This window comes from Salvelinus namaycush, chromosome 20, assembly GCF_016432855.1.
Source record: "Salvelinus namaycush isolate Seneca chromosome 20, SaNama_1.0, whole genome shotgun sequence".
Classification (NCBI taxonomy): domain Eukaryota; kingdom Metazoa; phylum Chordata; class Actinopteri; order Salmoniformes; family Salmonidae; genus Salvelinus; species Salvelinus namaycush.
In genome coordinates this window covers 43,159,127-43,184,050 of record NC_052326.1, presented here as the reverse complement: position 1 = coordinate 43,184,050, position 24,924 = coordinate 43,159,127, and the positions used below count along the sequence as shown (strand labels likewise).

Genomic DNA, 24,924 nt, shown 5'->3' with positions numbered 1-24,924 from the left:
GGCAATGTTCCATACCATCATCGGGCGAAAGCGGTGAGGTAATCTTAGCAGTTCGGTAATGTTGTTGACAAGGCAGCATGGTGCATCGTCCAGAAACATATTACATCTCTTTTCCATAAAACACATGTTTGAATTGTCAAGCTAGTTTTCATTGGGAAGGCAGATAAAACCTTTTTTTCAAAAGCAATCACTTTTGCATGTGAAAACACAAAATCCTGCTCATTAAATAATTTAGTTTTGAGCCGATTTCGCCATCGGACAGAGCAGGGCACCCCAACCGCACCTGGCTCAAGCCCGGGAGGCAGGCCGTTTCCTTATCAAATGGGATCAACTTTCAGCCAGTGAAAATCAACCCTACACGGGCGCCCGAATGAGATTAATCGAACCTCCTCTCTGTGTTGACAGTGGACCTCCTCGGTGTTACTAACAGAATGGCTGTTGATATAACTTTACTGTTCAAAGCCAGTGTAAAAACGGTCAAAACCCGAAATAAAGCTATGGGAGTTGTGTTTGATTCGCCTAAAGATGAAATATTCAAGAGCAGACCGAAGAACGGATTTTCTCTCAAGGCGAAGGAAGTGGTGAGTGTCCATTCACTGGCTAACTAGTTAATTTAGCTAGCTAAGATATTTGTTGTTGTAATTTATTTCCATAACAGTTGTAGCTATAGACAGGGGAAATACAATGTAGGTAAATCAATAGATTTCGGGTGCCGTTACAGGTAACTTAGCTAACGTTAGCTAACTTGTCAACTAACTAACGTTAGCTAAAGGTTTCTTAGCTAGCTTAGTCATGGACGTTTCCTAGCTAACTAACGTAGATAGCTATCTAATTTAGGTCTAAAGTTAGGTCTATGATGTGTTCGCTGCTTATATTATTTGATCTCTAACTTGCTAAGTTACCAAACCAATACAACGTTGCTCAAACGTTCAGTACTTTGCATGTAACTAATTAGCTACCTGGCAGCATTTGACAGGTTAGTGGTGCCTTCCAGAAAGATAAACAAGACGAGCTGTGGTTTAACGTGACCACGCCCCCGAGTAGGGTACAGGATTAGTGCACTCCTGCTACTCCCATGTAATTAGCCTAACTTTGGCGGTATCCTGAGTAAACTACTGACACTTTTTGGGGGGTCGTTTCAACAAACGTTTTCAGAAGCATAATTTGTCTTTATTAACATACTTGGCTGTCACAATAACTAATGATTAGCATGACACTTATTCTGCCACTCTCTGGGGAGGTTCCCATTGCTTGGAAGGCAGCCATGGTGCGTCCTTTATTTAAAGGGGGAGGTCAAGCTGATCCTAACTGTTATAGGCCAATTTCTATTTTGCCCTGATTATCAAAAGTGTTGGAAAAACTTGTCAATAATCAACTGACTGACTTTCTTGATGTCTATAGTATTCTCTCAGGTATGCAATCTGGTTTCCGCTCAGGTTATGAATGTGTCACTGCAACCTCAAAGGTCCAAAATGATGTCACCATTGTCCTTGATTCTAAGCAATGTTGTGATGCTATTTTTATTGACTTTGTCAAAGCTATTGATGCGGTAGATCCTTCCATTCTTGTGGACCTCCAAAACAAAGGTCATGTGGTTTGGTAAGAAGAATGCCCCTCTCCCCACCAGTGTGATTACTACCTCTGAGGGTTTAGAGCTTGAGGTAGTCACCTCATACAAGTACTTAGGAGCATGGCTAGATGGTACACTGTCCTTCTCTCAGCACATATCAAAGCTGCAGGAAAAGGTTATCGTAATCGTCTATCGTAATCACTCCTCTTTCACCACAGCTGCCAAACTAACCCTGATTCAGATGACCATCCTACCCATGCTTGATTACGGAGATGTCATTTATAGATCGGCAGCTAAGGGTGCTCTCGAGCGGCTAGATGTCCTTCACCATTCGGCCATCAGATTCACCATCAATGCTCCTTATAGGACACATCACTGCTCTCTATACTCCTCTGTAAACTGGTAATCTCTGCATACACGTCACAAGACCCACTGGTTGTTGATTATTTATAAAACCGTCACCTGTTCTGCCAGTCACATTCTGTTAAAGGTGCCGTGCGGTAGCAGAGAAAACAGTCTATGACTTGGGTGACTGGAGTCTTTGACAATTTTTAGGGCCTACCTCTGACACCGCCTGGTATAGAGGTCCTGGATGGTAGGAAGCTTTGCCCCAGTGATGTACTGGGCCGTACGCATTACCAACTGTAGTTCCTTGCGGTCGGAGGCCGAGGAGTTGCAATACAAGGCATTGATGAAACCAGTCAGGATGGTGCAGCTGTATAACTTCTTGAGGATCTGAGGACCCATGCCAAAACTTTTGTCTCCTGAGGGGGAATAGGCTTTGTTGTGCCCTCTTCACGACCGTCTTGGTGTGTTTGGACCATGATCGTTTGTTGGTGATGTGAACACCAAGGAACTTGAAGCTCTCAACCTGCTCCACTACAGCCCTGTCGATGAGAATGGGGGCGTGCTCGGTCTTCCTTTTCCTGTAGTCCACAATCCTCTCCTTTGTCTTGATCATGTTGAGGGAAAGGTTCTTATCCTGGCACCGCACGGCCCGGTCTCTGACCTCGTCCCTATAGGCTGTCTCATCGTTGTGTCATCGGCAAACTTAATCATGGTGTTGGAGTTGTGCCTGCCCATGCATTCATGAGTGAACAGGGAGTACATAAGGGGACTGAGCGCGCACCCCTGGGGGGTACCCGTGTTGAGGATCAGGGTGGCGGATGTGTTGTTACCTACCCTTACCACCTGGGGGTGGCCCGTCAGGAAGTCCAGGTTACAGTTGCAGAGGGAGGTGTTTAGTCCCAGGGTCCTTAGCTTAGTGATGAGCTTTGGGGGCACTATGGTGTTGAATGCTGAGCTGTAGTCAATGAATAGCATTCTCAAATAGGTGTTCCTTTTGTTCAGGTGGGAAAGGGCAGTGTGGAGTGCAATAGAGATTGCATCATCTGTGGATTTGTTGGGGCGGTAAGCAAATTGGAGTGGGTCTAGGGTGTCTGGGATAATGGTGTTGATGTGAGCCATGACCAGCCTTTCAAAGCACTTCATGGCTACAGACGTGAGTGCTACAGGTCGGTAGTCATTTAGGCAGGTTACCTTTGTGTTCTTGGGCACAGGGACTATGGTGGTTTGCTTGAAACGTAGGTATTACAGACTCGGCCAGGGACATGTTGAAATTGTCAGTGAAGACACTTGACAGTTGGTCAGCGCATGCTCGGTGTACACGTCCTGGTAATCTGTCTGGCCCTGTGACCTTGTGAATGTTGACCTGTTTAAAGGTCTTACTTACATCGGCTACGAAGCGCGTGAGCACAGTCATCTGGAACAGCTGATGCTCTCATGCTTGTTTCAGTGTTGCTTGCCTCGAGGCAAGCATATTAGTAATTTAGCTAATCTGGTAGGCTTGTGTCACTGAGCAGCTCGCTGCTGTGCTTCCCTTTGTAGTCTGTAATAGTTTGCAAGCCCTGTCACATCCGAAGAGCGTCGGAGCTGGTGTAGTACGATTCATTCTTAGTCCTGTATTGATGCTTTGCCTGTGATGGTTTGTCGGAGGGCATAGCGAGATTTCTTATAAGCTTCCGGGTTAGAGTCCCACTCCTTGAAAGCGTCAGCTCTACGCTTTAGCTCAGTGTGGATGTTGCCAGTAATCCATGGCTTCTGGTTGGGGTATGTACGTACAGTCACTGTGGGGATGACGTCATCTATGCACTTGTTGATGAAGCTAGTGACTGATGTGGTGTACTCCTCAATGCGATCGAAAGAATCCCGGAATTCCAGTCTGTGCTAGCAAAACAGCCCTGTAGCTTAGCATCTGCGTCATCTGACCACTTCTTTATTGACCGAGTCACTGGTGCTTCCTGCTTTAGTTTTTGCTTGTAAGCAGGAATCAGGAGGATAGAATTATGGTCAGATTTGCCAAATGGAGGGCGAGGGAGTGCTTTGTACGCGTCTCTGTGTATGGAGTAAAGGTGGTCTAGAGTTTTTTTTTTTTTTTCACTGGTTGCACATTTAACATGCTGGCATTCAAGTCCCCAGCCACTAGGACCGCCGCCTCTGGATGAGTGTCTAAGTGCCAGCATCAGTTTGTGGTGGAAAATAGACAGCTACAAAGGATATACATGAAAAGTCTCTTGGTAGATAGTGTGGTCTACAGCTTATCAAGAGATATTCTACCTCAAGCAAGCACCCCGCTAACTAGCTAGCCATTTCACATCGGTTATACCAGCCTAATCTCGGGAGTTGATAGGCTTGAAGCACAGCGAAGAGCTTCTGGCAAAACGCAGGAAAGTGCTGTTTGAATGAATGCTTACGAGCCTGCTGCTGCCTACCACCGCTCAGTCAGACTGCTCTATCAAATCATAGACTTAGTTATAACATAATAACACACAGAAGTAAGAACCATAGGTCATTAATATGGTCGAATCCGGAAACTATCATCTCAAACAAGACGTTTATTCTTTCAGTGAAATACGGAACCGTTCCGTATTTTATCTAACGGGTGGCATCCAGTCTAAATATTCCTGTTACATTGCACAACCTTCAATGTTATGTCATAATTACGTAAAATTCTGGCAAATTAGGGGGCCCAAACTGTTGCATATACATTGACTCTGCGAGCAATGAACTTTTGGAGTGCGTGCAATGAACGCAAGAGAAGTGACACAATTTCCCCTGGTTTTCACCTATTGCCTGCTAACCTGGATTTCTTCTAGCTAAATATGCAGGTTTAAAATATATACTTCTGTGTATTGATTTTAAGAAAGGCATTGATGTTTATGGTTAGGTACACATTGGAGCAACGATATGCACCGCATCGATTATATGCAACGCAGGACACGCTAGATAACTTCTTGCCGCAGGGATCCCTTTTACGGGATCATTTTCGTAAACAACCGCTGAAATGGCAGCGCGCCAAACTAAAAAATAATACTAAAAATATTTATAATCATGGAATCACAAGTGAAATATACCAAAACACAGCTTAGCTTGTTGTTAATCCACCTATCGTGTCAGATTTTGAAAATATGCTTTACAGCGAAAGCAATCCAAGCGTTTGTGAGTGTATCAATCACTGCTAGAACAGCTAGCCTTAAATTAGCTTGGTCACGAAAGTCAGAAAAGCAATAAAATTAATCGCTTACCTTTGATAATCTTCTGATGTTTGTACTCACGAGACTCCCAGTTACACAATAAATGTTATTTTTGTTCGATAAAGATTAGTTTTATAACCAAAAATCGCCATTTGGTTTGCGCGTTATGTTCAGAAAACCACAAGCTCGTTCTGGTACTGAAGGGCAGACAAATTCCAAAAAGTATCCGTAATGTTCGTAGAAACATGTCAAAGGTTTTTTATAATCAATCCTCAGGTTGTTAACATACATAATCGATCATATTTCACCAGACGGTAAACTGTTCAATTCTACAGAGATAGAAAATGTCGAGCCAAATCTCTCCTGCGCAGGAACCAATCAAAGGACACCTGGTCATCCACTGACGCGTTTTGATAAATCTCGCTCATTTTTCAAAATAAAAGCCTGAAACTATGTCTAAAGCCTGGTCACAGCCTAAGGAAGCCATTGGAAAAGAAATCTGGTTTTCCGTGCTTAAAAAAAAAAATCCTTGTTCCATTGCTTGCCCCTCCTCCATTTAAAGGCGTATCAACCGGTTGGAGTCAATTATATGCATATTCTAATATCTGAGCCTGAGAAATAGTCAGTTTACCTTGGGAACGTTTTTTTCCCCAAATATAAAAATTCTGCCCCCTAGCTTCAAGAGGATAAACTAGTAATATCATCAACCATGTGTAGTTAACTAGTGATTATGTTTGATTGATTGATTGATTGTTTTTTATAAGATAAGTTTAATGCTAGTTAGCAACTTACCTTGGCTTCTACTGCATTCGCGTAACAGGCAGGCTCCTCGTGGAGTGCAATGTAATCAGGTGGTTAGAGTGTTGGACTAGTTAACTGTAAGGTTGCAAGATTGAATCCCCCGAGCTGACAAGGTAAAAATCGTTCGTTCTGCCCCTGAACGAGGCAGTTAACCCACCGTTCCTAGGCCGTCATTGAAAATAAGAATGTGTTCTTAACTGACTTGCCTAGTTAAATAAAGATTAAATAAAGGTGTAAATTGTTGTTTGTTGTTATTGTTGCTATTGTTATGAAAACTTGAAATCGGCCCTAATTAATCGGCCATTCCGATTAATCGGTCGACCTCTAATCTCTACCGCACCTGCTGTCTCTAGAAAGTTGAAAACAGCAGGTCTGGGACAAGGTAGCACGTCCAGTGAAAAGGTCAGTGTTCCATAGCCGCAGGCAGACCAGTTGAAACGAGCAGCAGCACGACCAAGTGGACTGGGGACAGCAAGGAGTGGGAGAGCGAGAGAGGGATAATTCACATTCACACAGGACACCGGATGAGACAGGAGAAATAGTCCAGATATAACAGACTTACCCTAGCCCCCCGACACAAACTATTGCAGCATAAATACTGGAAGCTGAGACATTAGGGGTCGGGAGACAGTGTGGCTCCGTCCAACGATACCCCCGGACAGAGCCAAACAGGCAGGATATAACCCCACCCACTTTGCCAAAGCACAGCACCCACACCACTAGAGGGATATCTTCAACCACCAACTTACTATGCTGAGACAAGGCCGAGTATACCCCACAAATATCTCCCCCACGGCACAAACCTGAGGGGGGGCGTCGCCATCCCCCCGGACAGCAAGAGTCAGTGACTCAACCCACTCAAGTGACGCACCCCTCCTAGGGGTGGCATGGAAGAGCACCAGGAAGCCAGTGACTCAGCCCCTGTAATAGGGTTTGAAGCAGAGAATCGCAGTGGAGAGGAACCAGCCAGGCAGAGACAGCAAGGGCGTTTCGTCTCTCCAGTGCCTTCCGTTCACCTTCACATTCCTGGGCCAGACTACACTCAATCATAGGACCTACTGAAGAGATGAGTCTTAATAAAGACTTAAAAGTCGAGACCGGGTCTGCGTCTCTCACATAGATAGGCAGACCATTCCATAAAAATTTAGCTCTATAGGAGAAATCCCTGCCTCCAGCTGTTTGCTTAGAAATTCTAGGGACAGTAAGGAGGCCTGCGTCTTGTGACCGTAGCGTAGGTGTGTACAGCAGGACCAAATCGTAAAGATGAGTAGGAGCAAACCCATGTAATGCATTGTATGTTAGCTGTAAAACCTTGAAATCAGCTCTAGCCTTAACAGGAAACCAGTGTAGAGAGGCTAGCACTGGAGTAATATGATACAATTTTTGGGTTCTAGACAAGATTCTAGCAGCCGTGTTTAGCACTAACTGACGTTTATTTAGTGCTTTATCTGGGTAGCTGGAAAGTAGAGCATTGCAGTAGTCTAACCTAGAAGTGACAAAAGCATGGATACATTTTTCCTCATCATTTTTGGACAGAAAGTTTCAGATTTTTGCAGTGTTACGTAGATTGAAAAAAGCTGTCCTTGAAACATTCTTGATATGTTCGTCAAAAGAGAGATCAGGGTCCAGAGTAACGCCAAGATCCTTCAGTTTTTTTATTTGAGGCGATTTCCAACAATCAAGATTAATTGTCAGATTCAACAGAAGATCTCTTGTTTCTTGGGACCTAGAACTAGCATCTCTGTATTGTCTGAATTTACAAGTAGAACATTTGCCGCAATCCACTTCCTTATGTCTGAAACACAGGCTTCCAGGGAGGGCAATTTTTGGGCTTCACCATGTTTCATCGAAATGTACAGCTGTGTGTCATCCGCATAGCAGTGAAAGTTAACATTATGTTTCCGAATGACATCACCAAGAGGTAAAATATATGGTGAAAACAATAGTGGTCCTAAAATGGAGCCTTGAGGAACACCGAAATGTACAGTTGATTTGTCAGAGGACAAACCATCTACAAAGACAAAAGGAAATTTTTCCGACAGATAAGATCTAAACAAGGCCAGATCTTGTCCGTGTAGTCCAATTTGGGTTTCCAATCTCTCCAAAAGAATGTGTTGATCAATAGTATCAAAAGCAGCTCTAAGATGTAGGAGGACAGATGCAGAGCCTCGAGCTGACGCCATTAAAAGGTACTTTACCACCTTCACAAGTGCAGTCTGTGCTATGATGGGGTCTAAAACCAGACCGAAGCGTTTCGTATACATTGTTTGTTTTCAGGAAGGCAGTGAGTTGCTGCGCAACAGCTTTTTCTAAAGTTTTTGAGAGGAATGTGAGATTCGATGTAGGCTGATAGTTTTTTACATTTTCTGGGTCAAGGTTTGGCTTTTTCAAGAGAGGCTTTATTACTGCCACCTTTAGTGAGTTTGGTACTCATTCGGTGGATAGGGAGCTGTTTATTATGTTAAACATAGGAGGGCCAAGCACAGGAAACGGCTCTTTCAGTAATTTAGTTGGAATAGGGTCCAGTATGCAGCTTGAAGGTTTAGAAGCCATGACTATTTTCATCAGTGTGTCGAGATATAGTATTAAAAAACTTTCATTTCTCCCTAGGTCCTGGCAGTGTTGTGCAGACTCAGAACAACTGAGCTTTGGATAAATACGCAGATTTAAAGAGGAGTCCGTAATTTGCTTTCTAATGATCATGATCTTTTTGTCAAAGAAGTTAATGAATTTATCACTGCTGAAGTGAAAGCCATCCTCTCTTGGGGAATGCTGCTTTTTAGTTAGCTTTGCGACCGTATCCTCGATTGTTGGAAAAATAGGATGATCGAGCAGCAGTGAGGGCTCTTAGTACCGTGCAGTATCGGTCTTTCCAAGCTAGTCGGAAGACTTCCAGTTGGTGTAGCGTAATTTCCGTTCCAATTTTCTGGAAGCTTGCTTCAGTGCTCGGGTATTTTCTGTATATCAGGGTGCTAGTTTCTTATGACAAATGTTTTTTTGTATTTAGAGGTGCGTCTAGGGTATTACACAAGGTTAAATTGAGTTCCTCAGTTAGGTGGTTAACTTATTTGTGTTCTCTGACGTCCTTGGGTAGGCAGAGGGAGTCTGGAAGGGCATCTAGGAATCTTTGGGTTGTCTGAGAATTTATAGCACGGCTTTTGATGACCCTTGGTTAGGGTCTGAGCAGATTATTTGTTGAGATTGCAAACGTAATAGTCCGATAGTCCAGGATTATGAGGAAAAACATTAAGATCCACAACATCTATTCCACGGGACAAAACTAGGTCCAGAGTATGACTGTGGCAGTGAGTAGGTCCGGAGACATGTTGGACAAAACCCACTGAGTCGATGATGGCTTCAAAAGCCTTTTGGAGTGGGTCTGTGGACTGTTCCATGTGAATATTAAAGTCACCAAAAAGGTGAATATTATCTGCCATGACTACAAGATCCGATAGGAATTCAGGGAACTCCGTGAGGAACGCTCTATATAGCCCAGGAGTCCTGTAAACAGTAGCTATAAAAAGTGATTGAGTAGGCTGCATAGATTTCATGACTAGAAGCTTAGAATATGAAAATTATTTTATTTAATTATTGAAATTTGCTACGTAAATGATAACACCTCCGTCTTTGCGGGATGCGCGGGGGCTATGGTCACTAGTGTAACCAGGAGAAGAGGCCTCATTTAACACAGTAAATTCATCAGCCTTAAGCAATGTTTCAGTCAGGCCAATCACATCAAGATTATGATCAGTGATTAGTTCATTAACTACAACTGCCTTGGAATTGAGGGACCTAACATTAAGTAGCCCTATTTTGAGATGTCACAATCTCTTTCAATTATGACAGAAATGGAGGAGGTCTTTATTCCAGTGAGATTGCTAAGGTGAACACCGCCATGTTTAGTTTTGCCCAACCTAAATTGAGGCACAGACACGGTCTCAGTGGGGATAGCTGAGCTGACTACACTGACTGTGCTAGTGGCAGACTCCACTAAGCTGGCAAGTTGGCTATCTCATTGTGGAGCTAGGGGAGTTAGAGCCCTGTCTATGTTCGTAGATGAGATGAGAGCACCCTTCCAACAAATTTGTAATTAAAGCCAGTTTGTTATTTAGAATTATTTCTGTTTAAAGAGGGAGAGAAACCAAAAACCTACAGTCATCTCATGGATCTCCCAGTCGAGGCCAGCACGGGTTTTGAACCAGCATCTGTAGCAATACATCTTGCACTGCGATGCAGTGTCTTAGACCGCTGCGCCACTAAGACACTGTACAACGTGACCGGTCTGGAGTAGGCTACAGTACTACAGAAACACAGTTGCGCCTTGTGACCCAAAAGCCTAATCAGTGCTCTAACTCCCCCTTGCGCTGGTCTGGAGCAATGAAGTAGTGACGCAGGGTACCATACTAAACCACAAATCACCTCTGTTCCGCAGCATAATCGCAAAACCTTTAGTTGAGTAACCACTGTATGCCTCTACACACCCATTCTCTCCCGCCCTCCTATACATATTCATATTCACCCTCCTTTACTCTCCCATTCATATGCACAGACACATACCCTCTTGCCCACACACACCCATCCATAGAACAGTTATTGACTTACATGCTATATTTAAGAAATAAGGCACGAGGGGCTGTGGTATATGGTATATACTGGCCATATACCACAAACCCCCAAGGTGTCTTACTGCTATTATAAACTGGTTATCAACGTAATTAGAGCAGTAAAAATACATGTTTTGTCATACCCGTGGTATATAGTCTGATATACCACGGCTGTCAGCCAATCAGCATTCAGGGCTCTACCACCCAGTTTATAATTCCTCTTTTTAATATTGTATTTTCAGTGTCCCTGTATGTCATTGGCATTGGCTAATTCTATCATTACTTCCTAGAGAAGAACAGTTACTTGGGGACACTAGTCTAAATTCTATTGGGGGAAGGGAATATTGTCTCAACTTACTAGAAGCTTGCTTGGGGATATATTGATCGATCAATTTTAAAAGTTTACTTTAAACTATGTTGTCTGGCTTCTACATATAAACACAGTTTTGACAGTACAAAACGGAGTTACCATCTCCCATGCGTCATATCAGTACATGCATGTGCCTTCCCCTGGATTTCTTTCAGCTTTTTTTCAGATCTAGATCGCAAACACATCATTGGTGTTGAAATAGAGAGAATAAGTGTGCCGCATGCAGCATGACCACTGTGACATGCAGAGGTCAGTTCCCCGACATGAGTGTCATGGATACAAGTCCCATCAAAGGCGCCTTGAAGAACTCCTCTGGATTTCCCAGGGGCTTCAGCTCTTGATCCGTACCTCATGTTCCCACCCAGCATCGGCAGGAGAAACAAGCCCAGTCACACAGCTCCACACAACTATACTTTGTTATGCTTTGCGCACCCCTGTTGCAATGATATTGGAAATGGTGGTGTAATAAAAGCAGAGATGCTGATTTGAGGGAACTCAAACCTAGCCTGTGGTGCCTGCCCATACTCCCCCCACCCCGGGCCCCCACCCTCCCGCTGTCTCCCCTACTGCTACCGATATCATCTGAAACAATCTCGGTGAACCAACTTTTGGAGAAATTTAAATTGTGAGTTTGGAATGTCCTGACTACATACAGTTATGTTGTGGTTTTCATCCACCCCCACCCACTCATCGTCCTCTCTGTACGACTTCAGATACGGGCTACATTTTTTGTGTGTGCGAGCCCTCTCTTCGCATGTTTGATTCCATAAACATGCTGCAATAACATTTTTCTTTCTGCTTTCTAACAATTTTTTGAGGAAAGCCGATCCTCCCAAGAGCCAGTGATTTTAAAGGTGGAAGGTCAAAAAAGAGAAAATATTAAATTAGGTCCCCAGTAACAATGTTGACGGCCGGCTCCTAATGCAGAACAGATGTGTCCGCCCTCCCAACACATGCACTGCCTTCTCAGTTTCCAGTGACACTCACTAAACAGATAGCAGAAAAATGTCAAAAGTAAACTAATATAAAGTAACGTGTATAGGTTGCTTTTTTCATAAAAAACTTGACCCTTTGTGGAAAGTGAACATCTTTTTGAAGAAGGCGAAGCGAAAGGCTCTATGGACTAGTTAGTGTGTGCAGGGTGCGGTGGTCGGAAGGGAAATCTTTTACCTTGTTGGGGGCACTGTGATCTCAGTTTCACCGCTCTCCTCCTGGTCTCCACAGCAGGCTGGCCTTCTCCTGTTTAAATGGAGGTCACCCCAGAATTGTTAAATTGTGTAGAAAAATAGCCTTTGGCTACCCACTGTGCCTTCAGCAGTGCTGTTCCAAAACGGAACAGCTTTTTACTGTGTTTTCTTTGAATCTCCGAAAAGTGAGGCGATCAGCCAGTGCTTAGAAGTATGCATTTTTTCTAAACTTATGCGAGGCAGGGGGTGCCCTCATATGGCAAATTTGAAATGGAAATGATAATCTGTTAAATTCTCAAAACATTGAGTTACATTTCGAAAACTCTGGTCTATTTTAGCTTAGTGTTTTGTGTTTGCAGTGAGCTGTGAACGTCTCTCCTATTGGAGAACCTCGGGCTCTTGAACAGAATAACTTTGGATTCTGTCAGAAAGTTTAAGTGCTTTAACAGCGCCGTACATGTGATGCTGTGGTGGAATTTAGCTGCTCTGAAATTAGAATACCATAGCCTAGGCTATATGTATTGGCCCGATTACATGAGAATCCTAATTTGAGCAGTTAAATAAATCTCTTCACCCCATTTCTTCCAGTTGACACAGACCAAGTTTTCACAAGTCACCCCACAATAATTGCCATGAACCTGCATCAGCTGTCATGATGATCAATGAACCTGCATCAGCTGTCATGATGATCAATGAACCTGCATCAGCTGTCATGATGATCAATGAACCTGCATCAGCTGTCATGATGATCAATGAACCTGCATCAACTGTCATGATGATCAATGAACCTGCATCAGCTGTCATGATGATCAATGAACCTGCATCAGCTGTCATGATGATTGATGGACCTGCATCAGCTGTCATGATGATCAATGAATCTGCATCAGCTGTCATGATGATCAATGAACCTGCATCAGCTGTCATGATGATCAATGAACCTGCATCAGCTGTCATGATGATCAATGAACCTGCATCAGCTGTCATGATGATCAATGAACCTGCATCAGCTGTCATGATGATCAATGAATCTGCATCAGCTGTAATGATGATTGATGGACCTGCATCAGCTGTCCTGAACCTGCATCGTCTGTTCTGAACCTGCATCAGCTGTCAATTAATTGTTTTGTAGTCTCACTAGTCGTCTTCTGTCTGTCCCCCAAACTATCTCTCTCTTTTTCTCTTTCTTTCTCTATCTATCTCTTTCACAAACACACACAGTGGTTAGAGCGTTGGGCCAGTAACCGAAAGGTTGCTAGATCGAATCCCAAAGCTGACAAGGTAAAAATCTGTCATTCTGCCCCTGAACAAGGCAGTTAACCCACTGTTCCTAGGCCGTCATTGTAAATGAGAATTTGTTCTTAACTGACTTGCCTAGTTAAATAAAGGTTAAACGAAAAACAAATGTTTTAACTGCGAATCACTCTTTCACCACCAGGTTGTGATTTGAAGGGATTTACCTGTGCTGAATGTCCTGCTAAACAATGTCTTTACCATTTGGGTTAATCTCCGCTCTCTTTTCGCATTGAGGCCAGGCAAATTCCCAAAGATGTTTCAAAAAACGGATTTTGCATGTTTGCAAAAATGAAAAGAACAAAGTGTAAAATATGGAGACAAATGCACAAACACTGTCTGTAGACTAGTGTCAAACTTAGGGGCAGCAAGACAGAATCCAGATACTCTGCAGACCAAACAGTTTAATTGTAACAAAAGTACGATACTGCTTCAGAGACACAGGCTTTATATGCAAAATTCTGATTGATATGAGCCATAATGGCATTCTGTAATTAAGACTCATTCCTTGACAAATAGGCATAGGCCACATAAGACAATATGTAATCTAAAGGATAATTGATTACTCAAACATGATCAATTCCGCTATCATTTTGCATATCTGTATTAAAATAGGCAGAAACATTTCCTTAATAATCACAAACTATCAAACATCCACTCTCATGCTTAGGGACAACAGAACAAACCTCAGAGGAAAAGTGACATCTCTTAAAACAACTGTAAAAGGTTTCAAGACTTAAATACCTGTCTCTTTCACAAAGACATAATAACCATTAAATCCTATGAACAATTTTATTTTTTAAATAGGCTTGCCTTAAATACAGATGGTGACCAGTTAACATTACGTTTGGGTAGCCTATTGTACATTGGTACACGCTAAGTCTGTTCTACTGTTTACCAAGACTGTGCATAATATACACAGGCATAAGAAGAGAAGAATGTGTTCCTTCATCTAAGTGTTTTGTTAATGAATCCCTTAAGTGCAACGACACCAAACATTAGGGTTGCTCAAATACCCAACAAACACCACGTTCCAGTCATGTTTATCATTTAACGTCAAAATAAAAGGCTGGCCCAAAATAATTGGAGGGGTAGAGGATGATCTGGCGGGAAGTCTGTGGTCTCAATTTCTTTCTTTCTCAGTAAAGCTTCAACATGACATTGCTGTTTGCATCTATGGGAGTCAGGACAGACAGAGAGAGAGGGAGCTGCCTTGAACAGGATAAAACTGAGCCTTTTTTCATCAAGTGGACACATTACTTGTTTTTGCCCCCAAGTGATGTAGGTTTGTTCAAAGGGGGTAAAAATAAAACAGCTAAACAAGATGCTGTTAAAAAAAATATATATATATATATATATATATATATAATACAATTGGGGGGTATATCAGCTTTAATATTGCAGATATATTGTAGCTTCCATCAATATAGTTGTCTGCATCATTTTCAATCCCCTATATATATATATATATATTATATGTATGTGTGTGTGTAAATATACACACTCACACATGCATACAGTACAAGTCAAAAGTTTGGACACCTACTTATTCAAGGGTTTTTATTTTTACTATTTTCTACATTGTAGAATAATAATAAAGAAAAACTATGAAATAACACATGGAATTATGTAAACTCAGCAAAAAAAGAAATGTCATGTTACTGTCAACTGAGTTTATTTTCAGCAAACTTAACATGTGTAAACATTTGTATGAACATAACAAGATTCAACAACTGAGACATGAAGACAAACTGAACAAGTTCCACAGACATGTAGAATTGGAATAATGTGTTACAGAACAAAGGGGGGTAAAAATCTAAAATAACAGTCAGTATCTGGTGTGGCCACGATCTGCATTAAGTACTGCAGTGCATCTCCTCCTCATGGACGGCACCAGATTTGACAGTTGTTGCTGTAAGATTTTACCCCAATCTTCCACCAAGGCAACTGCAAGTTCCCAGACATTTCTGGGGGGAATGGCCCAAGCCCTCACCCTCTGATCCAACAGGTCCCAGACGTACTCAATGGGATTGAGATCCGGGCTCTTCGCTGGCTGTGGCAGAACACTGACATTCCTGTCTTGCAGGAAATCACGTACAGAACGAGCAGTATGGCTGGTGGCATTGTCTGCAGGATGAGCCTGCAGGAAGGGTACCACATGAGGGAGGAGGATGTCTTCCTTGTAACGCACAGCATTGAGATTGCCTGCAATGACAACAAGATCAGTCCGATGATGCTGTGACACACCGCCCCAGACCATGACGGACCCTCCACCTCCAAATCAATCCCGCTCCAGAGTACAGGCCTCGGTGTAACGCTCATTCCTTCGACAATAAACGCGAATCCGACCATCACCCCTAGTGAGACAAAACCGCGACTCGTCAGTGAAGAGCACTTTTTGCCAGTCCTGTCTGGTCCAGCGTCGGTGGGTTTGTGCCCATAGGCGACGATGTTGCCGGTGATGTCTGGTGAGGACCTGCCTTACAACAGGCCTACAAGACCTCAGTCCAGACTCAGCCTATTGCGGACAGTCTGAGCACTGATGGAGGGATTGTGCGTTCCTGGTGTAACTCAGGCAGTTGTTGTTACCATCCTGTACTTGTCCCGCAGGTGTGATGTTCGAATGTACCGATCCTGTGCAGGTGTTGTTACACGTGGTCTGCCGCTGCGAGGACGATCAGCTATCCGTCCTGTTTCCCTGTAGCGCTGTCTTAGGTGTCTCAGTACGGACATTGCAATTTATTGCCCTGGCCACATCTACAGTCCTCATGCCTCCTTGCAGCATGCCCAAGGCACGTTCACGCAGATGAGCAGGGACCCTGGGCATCTTTCTTTTGGTGTTTTTCAGAGTCAGTAGAAAGGCCTCTTTAGTGTCCTAAGTTTTCAGAACTGACCTTAATTGCCTACCGTCTGTAAGCTGTTAGTGTCTTAACGACTGTTCAACAGGTGCATGTTCATTAATTGTTTATGGTTCATTGAACAAGCATGGGAAATGGTGTTTTAACCCTTTACAATGAAGATCTGTGAAGTTATTTGGATAATTTAATATAATTTTTATGAATTATATTTTTTTGCTGAGTTTAGTAACCCCAAAAAGTTTAACACTTTTTTTTGTTATTCACCCAATGTTTGCGGGTCTGTTGAACCCACAACATTATTGGGTTTTTAAAACGATACAGCCATAACAATTTACGCAAAAATACTTTCTTAGATGTTGACTTATGGGTCAAAGATGTATAAGGACTTCAAAGTAGCAAAACAAATAAACAGCAATTCCAATTCCCTAAAAGGCTTTTTTTGTGTTCATTGGAGTGTCACCTATGCACTTATTATTTCTATTCAAGAATAAAGCCAATAATTCATTTTTATTGTGATCATATGAATGTATCCTAGTAAAATGTCATTCAGTATAACACTAAGTGTTTAAAAAAATATATATGCTAATTTTTCATAATCACAAGGTAAAATATCCATGCTTGGACTGGCAGAATTATAACTACCCAGAAAAAATTACATAATGTTTAATACCACATATTTGATGTGTCACGGGTACAACTCAAAATTTCCTGAAGGTTTTTTTACAAAAACTTCCTGCCTTACACTGAAAGAAATTCTAAAATCTATGAAAATATTTCACTTCATCATTTGAGATTTGTTTTTGTCTCTGAGTCAACAAAACAAAGTTATTGTATTTTAATATAAAATACTGGTGTTACACTGTATGACAATATTTTATTACCCTGAATGACACATATCAATATGGCCCACAAATATTGATTAAATGTGATTCCTTCAGCAATAATAATAACAATAATTTCGTCACTGCTCAACTTGGTGCAGCCAGTTAACCTGGTGCCTCGCAAGAGCATCCAGTTTCTTGTTGAAGTTTTTAACCAGATCGAGCCACGTGCCCATCTTTTTTTTCTCACAAAATTGGTGAATGAACTTTCTCCATTGCTTGATTTCTCCCTTTGCCACTGTTGCCATGAAAATCGGTGTATTCTCTTCAGGTAGGGCCAGCTCTACTTCATCATAGCAACACTTTGCACAAACACGGTACATGCATTGCTTGTTCTTGAGATCACAGACAATGGAATACAGTAACATGGAAACACTTGAGGTTTTCAGCAACCCGCTTTGGCTCAACCTGTCAACTAGAAGTTTCACATTCTCGTGATTGAGACACGCACAGGTGTTGCGGTCATGTGCCTTTGTCTCTGTAATGTAAAATGGCCGCAGTCGTAAAAACTGTCTGTATGACAGCGAATGTCCCATCCACCTCTGAATTGTACTCTGCATGGAGTTCTTTTAGAGATTTAATGAGTGCGCCTCAACCCTCTTCTTTTGCCTGACCGTGTCTTTCTTCCCTGAGAGAAGGTGACTATTTTCATCTCTACTGAGAAATGCAATGACCTGTGTTTTCCTCACTAAAGGAATTTTTCTTTTTACCTCGTGGCCTGTATTTTTCACATAGATTGTGTTTGAATTTATTTGACCTTTGCATTCCCTTTCGGAATTTGCTGCTTTTTTGTTGCGATTGTTTTAGTTGCATTTCCAGTTGGAGAATTTTATTCTTTAGTTCTCGTTTTTCGTTTTGCAGCCACTTGCAACGCTTTGCTACAATTTTCTTTCACTTTTTCTGGAATGGAGGAAGCAAGTGGTTGCTCCAGTGTTTGAGATTGAGGCTCAAGGGATTGCTCCTTGGAGTCAAGGACTCAGATGGTTGCTCCAGCTCTGGAGGTGCAGGTTCATGTTGTTCTTGTACAAGTTGTTCAGGGGGCAGCTCAAGTTTCCTTCAGTGGATACTGGAGTTAAATTCATCACCACATTTATTTGTTAGATTTTTTTTCACAGCGCCTCTGATTTAATCTCCATTTTTCCCCCTCTTTTTTTCAGCATCAGATTGTCATTGTATGGATCGGTGGATGATTTACATTTACATTTTAGTCATTTAGCAGACGCTCTTATCCAGAGCGACTTACAGTAGAGTGCATACATTTTTATTACATTTTTACATACTCAGACAAGGATATCCCTACCGGCCAAACCCTCCCTAACCCGGACGACGCTATGCCAAATGTGCGTCGCCCCACGGACCTCCCGGTTGCGGCCGGCTGCGACAGAGCCTGGGCGCGAACCCAGAGACTCTGGTGGCGCAGCTAGCACTGCGATGCAGTGCCCTAGACCACTGCGCCACCCGGGAGGCCACGGAGTGACATCAGGAGTGACATCATTCTTCTCTGATGGCACATTTTTTATAAATGTAATAGTTATGACACTGGCACAGAATAGAATTCGCATCCATTACATGTTTAGTAGTCTATTAATAGTAAGCTATGCAATGATATGCCTCCCGGGTGGCGCAGTGGTCTAGGGCACTGCATCGCAGTGCTAGCTGCGCCACCAGAGTCTCTGGGTTCACGCCCAGGCTCTGTCGCAGCCGGCCGCAACCGGGAGGTCCGTGGGGCGACGCACAATTGGCATAGCGTCGTCCGGGTTAGGGAGGGTTTGGCCGGTAGGGATATCCTTGTCTCAGTATGTAAATGTAATAAAATGTATGCACTCTACTGTAAGTCGCTCTGGATAAGAGCGTCTGCTAAATGACTAAAATGTAAAAAAAAAAAAAATGTAAAAATGATAACACTTAATCAAAGTTTAACATTTAAATCAACTCCCTCTCCCTTTCTCTCTCAAACATGTTTTGTTACTATTTCATTGCTAATGTTAATAATGATCACTTTACTATAATTTGAGCCTGCGGCAACACTTTACGTTGCATTATTACATGATTATTACATGATAGTTAATGTTGTAATTATGCATTGTTAAACTTTAACTAACTGGTACATTTCTATTCAATGCAGGTACACAAATGCAATTTCAAGATACCTACACAAAATAGCCACATAAAATGCCCATCAAACTACTTCAATTCAAACTTGTACAGTCTCGATTTTTCATGAAGTGCCCCAAATGTGAAGCAGCTATTAACTAATATAATTCACAATCCATTTTTAATCCAATATTTGTTTGTGAGTTTGATATTATATGAACTAATATAGTCCATCAATTATACCTTAACTGCAGTGCAATAAAACATTAACTACAGTGTAATAGTGCAACTTAATGTTAAGCGTTATCCACCCAGCTTTATATCCTATTATATCCTATTCTTTTGCCAACAGTAGCACAAAACCATGAAAACAATACCTTGCTTTATTTCTGGCTAGTCTTTCCTCCCTAGCAACTGGATCTGCGTTGATCTTTTGTCTGTGCCGTGCAGCCACTCCTTATTAGACAACGGCATCTACAGTATGAAGATAATGTGCCTTGTAATACCTTAAAATGCCATAAAATAGTTAAAAATTATAATATTCAGTATTCATACAACAAGTACATTTGAATTGCATGATTAAATGTTGTAAACTAGTGAAAACATGGAATAACAAAGCTACTGTCATTCAGCATTCAGATACTGAAGGACGGATTTCATACATAAACATATTTAACAGGCAGTTCCTTGGTCACCTATATAAAGTAATCACCTTGACCTATAAAGATGATCCTTTTCATATTTAATATAGCTTTTTATAAAATAATTACATTGAAAGTATGTTTTCTGTGTTGTACTGAAGGACATGCGTTTTTGTTACAAATTTTACTAGTGTGTGAAAAGATGAAATCATCAAATATTTCAGAGAGATTTACTCCCCTCATCACATTGATGAGGTGTGATGTCACACACTGTCACATGATTTCCATGTGATATGCTTTAAAATGTATTTTTACCTTTGTTATACTGAATGACCTTGATGAAGTGCAAAAGTCCGGACAAAAGTTATTCAAGTTTAAATGTTTTTTCGATACAGTATGTTGCCCATTATTCTATATATTGTTGCAAACACTAACACAATTATGCCATGGGTGTTCATTTATATTTTTAGGATGCATTTCTACATTTTAAAAACGATTTTTTGTTATTAGAATTTTTACCCGGACAGTTACTGAAGGACATTTTGACACTTTAGAGATCTATAACTCCCTTAATGTAATAGTTTGCAACACACATATTTCTGGGTCAAAAGGGGGGTAAGAGTTGAGTGATTTAATATTATATTTATATATATTTATTTTTCTATGTTAAATGAATGGTCTTTGGACACCAAATTTACACGTCTCGTCTTTGACCCTTATATCAATTATAAGCAATATAGACAGCATACATGGTTAATATTTGCCATTTACTACCTCTGCTAGATCACATTTATCAATAAAAGCGCTATTCATTTTTTTTAAATAAAATGTGCTTTTTGTAAACAATCTAAGACATGGGTGGTATAAATCATGTATCTTGAACAAATATAAATTAAACAAGTTTTTCATTGCTATAGATGTTTTTTTGCTTTGAACTGAACAAATTGGAAGGACACATTTTACTTACAGTATTTTATGGAAATAATAAATGAGCCCCATTGAATACAAATGGGGTCCGGTCTATACACACAGTTTTACTGTGTGTTGCAAATGTATTTCTTGCACTTGATGCATGTGTACTGTGTCTTCCTGTCCTTCTTGGTTCCACCCACATGGCAGCGCTTCTTCTTGTTGCTACCGGTTGCAATCTAGAATGATGAAAACTAGTGATGCACCGATATTACATTTTTGTCCGATACCGATATCTGATATTTTCCTTGCCAAAAAACACAATACCGATATTTATTTTACTGCCTTTTAAGCAGTCTAGTACAGTTAAATAGTTAAGACACACACATGGACACTGCGGTCTAAGGCACTGCATCTCAGTGCAAGAGGCGTCACTAAAGTCCCTGGTTCGAATCCAGGCTGTATCACATCCGGCCGTGATTGGGAGTCTCATAGCACGGCGCACAATTGGCCCAGCGTCGTCCGGGTTTGCCCTAGGTAGGCAATCATTGTATATAAGAATATGTTCTTAACTGACTTGCCTAGTTAAATAAAGGTTACACACACCACACTGACCAAAAAGTTATTTGGTTGGCATTTACGTATGTCCCCATTACCAGTAAAATATAATCAAAACCTATTTCTTTCACTTACTTGCTGTGCTGTTTTGTTCATCTGTTCAGTTGTTTCATTCTCAACCAGGATTTCTATGGAGCACCATTTTGGGTCTTTGCGTGTCAAAAAAGATACACGTCAAATAAGCTTGACCAATCAGGACCTGAAGATGACTGCACATAATAATTTAACACGTTCATACATTTTTTACGTAGTTATTACACATTGATTACACTATCACTCGTGTTTCATATGTCACAATCCATCGATAGGTATGCTATGATGCTGGTAAAGTTTGTTAACTTGACAAATCTGTTGAAATCACACTGGATGTATTATACTTTAGAATTGCATTGGGAGCATAATTATTTCACTGACCAGCCTTACCTATGGATTGTGGATCAGTCTACTCAGTGACACCCAGAGAACATTAGCCCTTATTGTAGGACTCTGAAACAACTGTGAATTGAGCCACATTTATTGTCAACCGATGTGTATTGAACCCTATTCCAGAGGAAAAACAATACTGCATGGATGTTTTGGATTTTGATCACTCTGAGGACGACGTTGGGAAAAAATATCTTGGGTATTGAGTAGACTGATACCTAATTTCATTGATTCCCAATCCTTAGGTAAGCTGTACAGTGCAATATGAATGTCAATACACACAATAGGCTGACTGGGGAGGTGATTTCACACAGTCACAGTCCCGCGATAAGAGCTACAACGCTAATATTTGCATAAACTCTACACAATTGTGTTTTGTGGGTGTCACCGAGTAGACTGATACCCCATTTCATTGCTTCACATTCCAACCTTGTTTAACATTATCTAGTCTAAATATGGCCTGATTCCACCAATTTGTAACCTTCTGCATCACTTTCAAAGAGGTACTTTTATTTTGAAGGCAAACCGCAAATTCCACTATTGTGCCTAATCCTTATTGTGGCTAGCTTCACAACCCATAACCCGGTCCGGTCGAGCCTCACTAGCTTGATAAAGCTAGCTGGCTGCTTATAACGTTAGCTTTGGGCAACAGGGTTAAGTAGCTGGCTAGCTATTTATTTTCATGAACTGAAGTTCAATTTCAATAGGCGAACAACAAGTGGCTTCCTAGCTAATACTTACCCACAAGATTCCTAAATCATTGCTAAGAATAATGAAAATGACTGCAGTTTCTACTGGTCATTGTTTTCAGGCTGGTTGTATTGGTGCTAGCAAGGTACCAAGCTAAAGCTAGCTACCCCAGAAGTTGCGGGCAACAGTGCTACTGTGCTACTGATAGTAGTGGTGGCGCTTGGCTTGCACGTGCAAATTCAGAACACACAACATTCTATAATAGAACTGTGTTATTTGATGTGTCAAATTAAAATATTATTTAACGGGTCATATTGTGTTATATGATGTGTATCTTTTTTGACATGCAAAGACCCAAACAGCGGTCCATAGTATGTCGTGAAGCTAATAGCAGTGACGCTATTACTGAGTAACTCCAGTAGGGCAACGTCTGAAAAATAATCGGCGAAAGCCAACATCACCCACGACAGAGAACGGTTGATTGTCAAGGGCAATGAATTCCATTATCTTGGCTTTAATGGATTTCGCCTTTTGAGTTGTCTTGCTGAAATGTTCTTACTCTTTCAAATGACTGCTCAACCTGTTGACTGCTCGATCCACACAGCAGACATTGTAGGCTAGGTTAGTAATGCTGTGTTGCGCAAAATTTTACGAGGCGCCATTACGTCATGTACCTACGTTATATAGGTATGCACATCAGCTTTGACATCGGTATTGCACATCGGTGTTAAACTAGACATCGGGCCGATACTGATAACGGCATTTTTAGCTAATATCGTCCGATTCCGATATGTTCACCAATATATCGTGCATCCCTAATGAAAACACTTAGTTCAGGAATTTTACTAACAGCTCACTCACTCACATATAGTTAAAGCAGGCCAAGTTAGTAGAGTCATACAAACGCATGCAACATCACTCACACTTACTTCCGGAATTGGAGTTGTTGGTACTGTGGGTCGGGCGAATGGGGCACCAGCATCCTCCTGAATTCTCTTCACGATGGCTGCAGAAGCTGGGGTCCTTGGGATATGTTGCCTCCCCTGGATTTGAGGTCTTACCAATGCCTTGCCCAGCTCCTCGACAAAGAGCTGTCTCCTCTGGAGCGTCCCACTGTTCCAATCTGGGTTCAACACCATCCAGATGACAAACGCGTTGTATCCCGAGCTGTCCAAAAAGTTGAAGAATATCACAAGTGGCCAGCTTAGCGTTCTTCTTTTGCAGCTGTAACCAGTCACCAGCTTGTCTAAATTGTCCACCCCTCCTTTTGTGGCATTGCAATCCATTATGATTTCTGGTTTTTGATGTTCCTGGCCACAGATTTTCCCATCCCTATGCAGCATACTCATGAGTACCCCATTTTTGCCTTTTTTTGGCACGTTGGACACTAGGGACGGGTCGGCCGTCAACACAAACTTAGAGGAATTGATAGGCCTGTTCTGTGTATTCAACAGCTGAGGTGGGAGCTCTGGCTTGTTTTTTCATACTGTACCTATCATCGTCAGCTTCCTCTTGAGGAAGCTTATGCAATGTAAAAAAGTTATCATATGTGATGATGTGGCCACGGAGTCCCTGTATCACATCCAGGGCAACCCGCATTCCTTCGTTCTTCTCAGGGGCTCCTCCATCTGGTTTCCCTGTATACATTTGCAAGTTCCATGCATATGATGAAGCAGCATCACAGGCAGCCCAGATCTTGGTTTCATATTTTGCGGGCATGTACTGCCTGAAGGGGCAACGGCCCCTAAATGGTATAAGCTGTTCATCAACCGTAACGCTGGGCCCAGGGTTGTAAGACAGGGTAAGGCGGTCCACCCACTTGTCCCACACTGACCTGATTGCAGCTAGCTTGTTTCTCTGCCACCGAGCTCGTCTGGTGTCTTGGTTATCAAAGCCTGGAAAAATGTGAAAGTTTTCCATAGACATTGTTGCACGGAAAAGTTCTCTGCCAGTTTCTGCATCCCACAGTGATTATGTGGATTCCCCATTGGAGCTGAAAAGAACAACAAGGATAAGAACCCCAAATCTATTCCCCCTCAGGAGACTGAAAAGATTTGGCATGGGTCCTCAGATCCTCAAAAGGTTCTACAGCTGCACCATCGAGATCATCCTGACTGGCTGCATCACTGCCTGGTATTTGATTTGGCCTGGCTCGAGTTTAAACTGTTCTGCCTGCGGCAATGGACCCCTTGTTCACCGGACGTGCTACCTTTCCCAGACCTGCTGTTTTCAACTCTCTAGAGACCGCAGGAGCGGTAGAGATACTCTTAATGATCGGCTATGAAAAGCCAACTGACATTTACTCCTGAGGTCCTGACTTGCTGCACCCTCGACAACTACTGTGATTATTATTATTTGACCATGCTGGTCATTTATGAACATTTGAACATCTTGGCCATGTTCTGTTGTAATCTCCACCCGGCACAGCCAGAAGAGGACTGGCCACCCATCATAG

General features: G+C 42.0%; 1 protein-coding gene across 2 annotated transcripts in view; it reads left to right on the top strand.

Moving 5' to 3' along the window:
• Window positions 1–213: 213 nt before the first annotated feature.
• LOC120065391 (syntaxin-18-like) overlaps window positions 214–24,924 on the top strand; it is a 40,347-nt gene continuing 15,636 nt past the window's right edge. Inside the window, exon 1 of one of the 2 annotated variants that reach the window (XM_039016367.1) lies at window positions 214–581. In XM_039016367.1, coding sequence (XP_038872295.1) covers window positions 432–581 — 150 coding nt within the window. In that variant the 5' untranslated portion in view covers window positions 214–431. The remainder of the gene's footprint in view (window positions 582–24,924) is intronic. The other variant, XM_039016368.1, reaches the window with a different exon arrangement.